At 60.1% G+C, this 7,146-nt stretch overlaps 1 protein-coding gene across 1 annotated transcript in view; it reads right to left on the bottom strand.

The window, feature by feature from the left end:
• The window catches only part of LOC114071284 (SRC kinase signaling inhibitor 1-like), a gene marked incomplete at its 3' end in the record, with an annotated part of 15,909 nt that extends 9,244 nt beyond the window's left edge, over positions 1 to 6,665 (bottom strand). The window contains exons 1-2 of the mRNA XM_027909076.1: positions 5,888 to 6,665; positions 2,362 to 2,645 (exon numbers count right to left, since the gene is read on the bottom strand). Of these exons, the coding sequence (XP_027764877.1) occupies positions 2,362 to 2,645; positions 5,888 to 6,095 (492 nt within the window). The remainder of the gene's footprint in view (positions 1 to 2,361; positions 2,646 to 5,887) is intronic.
• Positions 6,666 to 7,146: the final 481 nt, after the last annotated feature.

The following is a 7,146-nucleotide window of genomic DNA, read 5'->3' on the forward strand; positions in this document are numbered from 1 at the left end:
TTTTTCTGGGAGCAGAGCGAGGGACACCTCGGCTCCAGCTCAGCCCCAGGGGCTCAACCCCACCCTGCAGGGCTCCCAGAGGATGAGGTCTAATCACAACACAGCTTTTAACAGGTTACAGACAAGAGATGGGGCTGTAATCCCTTTTTTTTTTTTTCCTGGGATTTATAATCCATCTGCATAAAGCCACACGTTCCTGGGTCCTGGATTTCCCCCCGCATGGGAAAAGCACTTCCAGAAGCAACAGCAATATCAGAACCAGGGGTGGGCCCATAATATTATTTTCCAAACTATTCCTTATTTTTCCAGCAGTTCCTAACTCTCTATCCACCCAACATCAGGCACCAGGAATGGACGGATCCCATCTCCCAGAGCATCAGCCACGGAATCACAGAACAGCGTGGGTTGGAAGGGACCTTAAAGACCATCTACTTCCATCCCCCTCCTGCTGGATTTACCCTTCCCAGGGCAGGATTTTCCCGCCAGTTCCCTCAGTTCCCACAGCCAACAATGCTCCAGCAGCCCCTCATCCCCATCCCATCCCCATTCCTCTCTTTATCATTAATATTCCCATTCAACACCTTCTCCCATCTGGATTTTAAACCACCAGGCTGCCCCCTCGGATTTGCCCCCAGTCTGATGGGTGTTGGTACAACTATTTCCCTGGATTTTTTTTTTTTTCCTTTTCCCCTGCTCTGTTTTAAACACACAAGATTAAAAGGAGCATTTCTCTCCCTTTTTTCCCATTCCTGTGCACGAATCCAAAGGGCTTTTTGCTGCAGGCTCTGCCAGCCTGAAAGGGATGTTGACATTTGTGGAATGTTGCTGTTCACCTCTGATGTTACAAACTCTCTTATATGTAATTTTGTCTTAAAAAATATGCCAATAAAACAGCAAAGCCTGGGATCTGAAACGCCTTCCAGGCTCCTCTGGAATAGCAAAGCAAGTTTCAGACGTTTCAGGCAGACCCAGTGCTGTATCCCAATGTCATTTAAAGGTTGGCACCTGAGGTTTCCAGGGTTTCTAGGCTCATTTCTCCCTGTTATTATTATTTACTGCCAGGGGGGGAGGGGGGGAATGAAGAAAAAAAGGGAAAAAAGAGAGTCAAAAAAAAAAAAAGAAGAAAAATAGGATTTTGTAGGATTTGGGGGGGTTTCTGATTTCTGCACCTGCTGCAAATAGTTGATGCTTGTGGTGGGGAGTGATGGGACCCAAAAATCCTGGCTGGGTTTACCCAGAGCCAATGGATGCCCAGACACCCCCCACCATCCCACTGGTTCAGAAATAAAGCAGATAATTCCAGAATCCAGATCATCTTTCTTTCACCTTATAAAAATCCTCTGCAGCTTATCAGGCCCTGAGCCAACACAAGCTGGATTTTTTTTCGTAGCTGCCGCTTATTTAAAAAAAAAGGAAAAGTCCTTAAACTGCTGTAATAATAGGGTGGGAAAAAAAAATCCTATTTATTGAGTGGGAAGTACCACTCTGTGCCTGGAAACATCCCTGGCCCACCTCATAAGAGGCAGAAATGGACTGTGCCCTGTGTGTGGCTGATCAATAATCGTCCCTCAGCCAAAGTCTGGCTGTTTGGGGGTGTGGGGGACAGTGGCAGGCAGGTGACAGCTCCGAGGAGGCAGCCAGGCCGCGGCTGCTGCTGATTTTCCTGACACAGCTGGATTTCTTTCCGCTGTGCCAGGTCTGGGAGCCGTCGCCTCCCTCCCTCGGGGTCTACTGGAGATGATCTGAGGTTTCCTCTCAGCCACTCCCTCTGGATGCTCCGAGTTCACCCTCCCAGGGGCCTGGTTTAGGTGGGGATTTATCACCCAACAGCATCACTGCTACCCAGGCAAGGGGGATTTGGGCTCCCCAGCACCCCCAGCTGCTGCCCAGCCCTAGGGACAGTTCATCCCTCGGGCTCTGCTGCTTTCAGAAGGGCTCCCAGACGTGTCACCTGCTCCGAGGACCAGCTGGTCCCTGGGGAACACAACCAGAGGCTGTCCTGGCACGGGCACGGTGCCAACCCCCAGCACACCTCACCCATCCACATCCCACGTGTGCTGGGGCAGAGCCACAGCCTCTCACGGCCTCTGAAAGTTGGGGCCTGCAGGATAAATCCTGGGAAGAGAGGGGATGGAGGATGCTCTTCCTCACACCTGGGGGGTGCTCATCCTCACACCTGGGGGGTGCTCATCCTCACACCTCTGGGGGATGCTCCCCCTCGTCCCTGAGCGCTGCTACAACCACCCCACGCCCCCATTCCATGCACCATCCAAACCCCCCCACGAGCCCCTTCCCCTCCAGAGACACCCCCAAAGGTTTCCCCGTGCCCCCCACCCCGTGCCCCGAGGGGCCGCCCCTTACCTGGTCGCGCATCCTCTCCTGCTGCCCCCGCAGCGCCAGCGCGTGCTGCGGGTACTTGCTCTTCAGGTGGTCCATGAAGGCGTCCCTCTTGCGCTCCATCTCCGTCTTCTGGAGGCCGGTGAGGGCCTCCAGGCTCTGGGCGGCGATGACGGTGTGCCGGCGCTCCGAGGTGTGCACCAGCCCTACGTTGGAGAAGCGCCGGGTGCCGTTGCCCAGGGTCCGGTACTCGCGCGGGTACTCGGCATCGTCGGCGGAGATCATGTGGCTGCTCGTCCTTTCGGGATCTGCGCGGGGTGGGCAGAGCACAGCGGGGTCAGGGCCGGCCCCCCCTGCCACGGGGTGCGGATTTGGGGGCGGGGAGGGTTTGTTTAGGCTAAGGGTGATGGCTGGGAGCGGGGTCGCCCCTCAGGGGGGGTGCACGGGGAGGGGGTGAGGGGTTTGTCCCTCTGCGGTGGCAGCGGTGTCCCCGCTCCGGGACACGGGGCTGGCGGTGGCAGGAGGGGCAGGGGGCAAGGAGGGTGGAGGGGCTGGGGCAGAGGGGGGGATGTAAGGGCTGGGATGCCACCAAAACCACAGAGTTCAGACCGAAACAGGAATAAAACAGCACAGACAAGACACGGGTACTGAGCACTGCTCCGAGGCACACACAGACAGAGGACACGACACAGGACAAACCAAAAAGAAAATTAAATCAGGCTGGGGGAGAGGGAGGGGAGGTTCGTGTCTGCCCATCAGGGTGGGCACTGTGCCAGGGGGGGCCAGGCCCCCCCATGTCCTGCCAGAGACCCCATCAGAGAGCTCAGCCCCCTGTCCTGCAGCTGCTTCTCCCGGAGACCAGCCCAGCCCACGGCACCAAAGCCGGCATTGCAGGGATGCTCAGCCCCATCCCAGCCCTCTCCTGGAGCTCAGCCCATCCCGGGCAGGGGGGCAGGCAGGGAGGGGGCAGAGGGGCAGGCAGGGAGGCGGCAGAGGGGCAGGCAGGGGGTCACACGTGCAGCGAGGCAAAAGGGACTTGTCCCTTTTGCTAATAATTCATTCCCTGCACGCTGTGACTCTGATTTCCAGGGAAGCTCAGTGGTGCTGAATGCCTGGAAGTCCCCACACGCTGCCAGCGCTTGGCACCTCCTCAGCGACTGCGGGACGAGGCCACCCCGCAGCCCTCAGCCCCTGCCCAGCCCCCTGCCCGCTGCAGGGCAGCTCCAGGGCACCCTCCCCCACTCCAAAAGCCACTGTTGAGCGGTCTCATGTCATCAGAGCCGGTGTCACCCAGCCCTGGGCTGGTCCCAGCTGCTGCTGTGCCTGCTCTGAGGCCACGAGCTGTCTTTGCCACCTCTAACCGGTCTGGCAGCGTGTGCTGCAGGGCTCCAGTGGGCTCAGGCTCCCCTTTCGCTCCCCTTTTTAACCTTGATCCATTATTCATCTCCCTCCTCGTCCTTTTTCCCCCCCGCCCCACTCCCTTCCTTCCCGAGCTCCTGTTAAGCAAACCATAGAGGGTTTTTTCCTTCTCCCTTAATTATTTATCAGCCCAACATATTAGCTCTGTATGGGTGTTATTAATGCAGGATGGGACTCCAGCGTGTGCTACGGACACAATTCCTCCGCTCAAGGTCGTGCAGGGGGCTTTGCTACGAGCCAAGCGGGGACATCACGTGCTCGGCAAATGCCACGGGGACATCCCAAAGCCTGATTCCCATTTCCTCCTCCAAAAATCAACCCGTCCAGCTGCCGTCCTGTCACCGAACACGACCTTGGCCGGGCTGTCACCCCCTTTCCCAGGAGACAGGGGAAGAGCTGCAGCTCCCGTCCCTCCCCAGCTCGCCCCGCCGGGTCCCCGTGTCACAGGGAGGGTCACAGGGGCACATCCACAGCACCCAAAACATCCCGAGTTCCCCCAGGGAAAGCAGCACAGGGAGATGGTAGAGGGGATACCTCGATCCCGCTGCTGGTAGCAGGGAGAGAGGGGTGAGGGTATCACCCTGGGGTCCCACCGGCTGCGGAGCCACTGCCAAACCCGGCACTGACGGGAAACACAGGTGGAGGAATTTGTCCTGAACACCCCAACCCAGACCCAGGAGCTGCTTGCTCATTCTCCCCTCATGTAAGAGCCCCCCAACGCATTTTCCTCCCTGGGGGTTGCTGATATCAGGTACAAAACTCTTTCCCCCTCTCGTCCAGTCACTCAAAGACTTGTTCTGTGACCACAGAGCAGCAGAGACGTGTTTGGGGGGCAAACACCCAACACCCAGCCCAGCCCCGGCGCTGGCAGTGCCCTGGAGCACCCCTGGGAGCAGCCAGGGTGTTCTCAGCTCAGTTTGGGGCAGTGGGACCCCCAGCACCGGCGACCCCCACCCCCACCAAACCAGCCCCTCGGCAGAGCCGGATCCTGAGCACCACAGGGACTCCCATCCTCGTCCCATCCCATCGGAATGATGCATCCAGGAAGGCTGGGAAAGAGGGACGGATGAAGGGCCACCCTGACAGCTCCAGCTGCAGCAGTGACAGGGCTGGGAGGAAGGAGCTGCAACTCCTCTCCCTCGCTGGGGAGAGCGGCTCGAGGAGGCCTCGAGCCGGGGGAAGATGCAGGGACGGGGATCTGGGGGGTGTGAGAGGGGCTTGTTCCCTGCAACCACCTCCCAGGTGCCTCCACCAGCCCTGGGTTGAGCAGCCCAGGGATGAGGCCGCATTTCCAGCTCCTTCCCGCCCTCCTCCTCCTGCTGCCGAGCCATGATCAGCATGCAGCTCCCCGCTCCCTAATTACATGCTCCGGGAGTGGAACGCACCAGCTCTCGCTGTTCCTCTGCCGACTGCTAAAAAGGATGATTTGGAAAGCCCTGTACAAGCTGCACAGGGGTCAGGGCGAAGCTGGAGCCCCTCGGGGGCTCTTCCACCCCCGGCTGCGCCGCATCCGCTCCCGCATCCATCCCCAGCACCAAGCAGGGAGAGCCAGCCCCGACACCATGAACCCCGTGATCCCAGAACCCCTCCAAGGCAAGAGGAGGGGAAGCCACCGCAGACACGTGTACTGTCCTCATGTACTGTCCTCATGCCAGCCACCTTCTCCCACCGGATATCCCACCCGGAGCGGGCAGGGACGGTCGGACAAGGAAACAACCACCAGCCGGGATACGGGGGTGGCTCTTTGGGAAAGGGACCTTAAAACACTCGCAGCTGTGATTCCCCGGCACTAGCCATGAGAAAAGGGTGCTAATCCTTCCCTCGTGGACTCACCCCACGGGGACAATTCCAAAATCCCCCCACAAAGTTGTTTCTCCTCCTCCCCAGGGCGCAGGGATGCCTGAGCAGTGGTACCCACACACGGGCTGCCCACGACAGCAGCAGCAGCAGCAGCAGCAGCAGCACATCCCTGGAAAGTGCTTCCCGAGGCTGCTTCCAAGTAGGTCACTGGGGTGGGAGAGCGGGTGGCCGGAGCCTGCACAGGGTGCCCACCTCGGCAGTGCCCCAGCCCAGCCCAGCAGGGCATCCCTGTGGGATGTGTCCCCCCCCAGGGGACCGTCCCATTGCTTACCCGCGGGCGCAGCTCGGCTCCCACGGCGGCCGGGAAGCTGCTCCGGCGGGATGGGCACAGCAGCCCCCCGGGGCTCCGCGGGGGCTGCAGGCGGCTCCTTGGCCGAGCGCAGGGCTCCCACGACAGCCAAAATCCCACGGTAAATCCTGGCCAGCCCCTCTCCGAGCAGCGGGAGGTTAAGGGAACGCGGTTCTCTTTGCCGATTCATCCATCCATCTTCCTCACCTGCCAGCAAGAGGTGTCACCTGCGCCGGGGCACAGCCCCGCGCCGCTAGCAGGGTCCGGCCATCGCCTGCTTCCCAGGAGAACAGAGGCACCGGGCTCACCAGAGCCTGACCACACTTTAGGTGATGCTCTTCAGGGTGGGAAAGGCCCCCAAAAGCCTTCCCGGCGCTGCGGGCGCTGCCCCGCGGGAGCCGCGCCGGGCCGGAGCGGCTGCGGGCTCGGCGGCGCGGAGCGCTCGGGTCCCCCCGCCAGCAGCCTGGCAGGGCTTTATCATCAAAAGAATCTCTCTCAAACACAGTTTATTACTGCAGTTTCATAAATCTTCATGAGGCAGCAAAGCTCACGCGGGTCGCGGAAGCGCCGGCAGTTAGCGGAGCGTGAAAAATCGGCCGAGAGAGCGTTCGCACAAAAAGGGGCGAGGGGAGGGGGAGCGGAGAGTGCATTTGGGGAGAGAGGCAGGCGAGAGAATGGAAGCCCCTCGGAGCGATGCGGCTCCCCCGCACCCGGCCATTAAGGCAGCCGGAAGAGCGGGATGCACTTGCTTCCTCCCAAAGGCTGCACTGCCGCACTGCCAGCGCTGCCTGCTCAGCACCCACGGAGGCTGCCCAGCACCCAGAGCCCTGCTCGGCACTAACCCCTTCCTTGCCACACCACAGCCAGGCTCCCGGGGATGGGAGGGGTGGATGGGAAGCGCAGGGAGAGCCTGAGAGGCTCCCCGTGCCGCTGCGCTTAACTCATGTTGCGCTGCAGAAATGCCCACCCCTTCCCGAGCCGGGACTCGAGGGGATAAAATCACAGAATGCTGGAATGGTTTGCTTTGGAAGGCACCTTAAAGTTCCAAACCCTGCCGTGGGCAGGGACCTGCCACTAGATGAGGTTGCTCGGAGGCACCTTCTGAGGCACTGCTGTCCCTGTCCCTGGCTCAGCCATGCTCTGTCTGCACTCATTTTGGGACGGTCAAGTGCCCTCTAGGCCCTGCCCCAGGCTCACCCTCACAGCCACATCCAAAGAGTGCTGGGAGCTGCCCAGCTGCC

This window comes from Empidonax traillii, unplaced genomic scaffold (genome assembly GCF_003031625.1).
Source record: "Empidonax traillii isolate 1590-97213 ecotype Southwest subspecies unplaced genomic scaffold, ASM303162v1 scaffold1939:size48149, whole genome shotgun sequence".
NCBI lineage: Eukaryota > Metazoa > Chordata > Aves > Passeriformes > Tyrannidae > Empidonax > Empidonax traillii.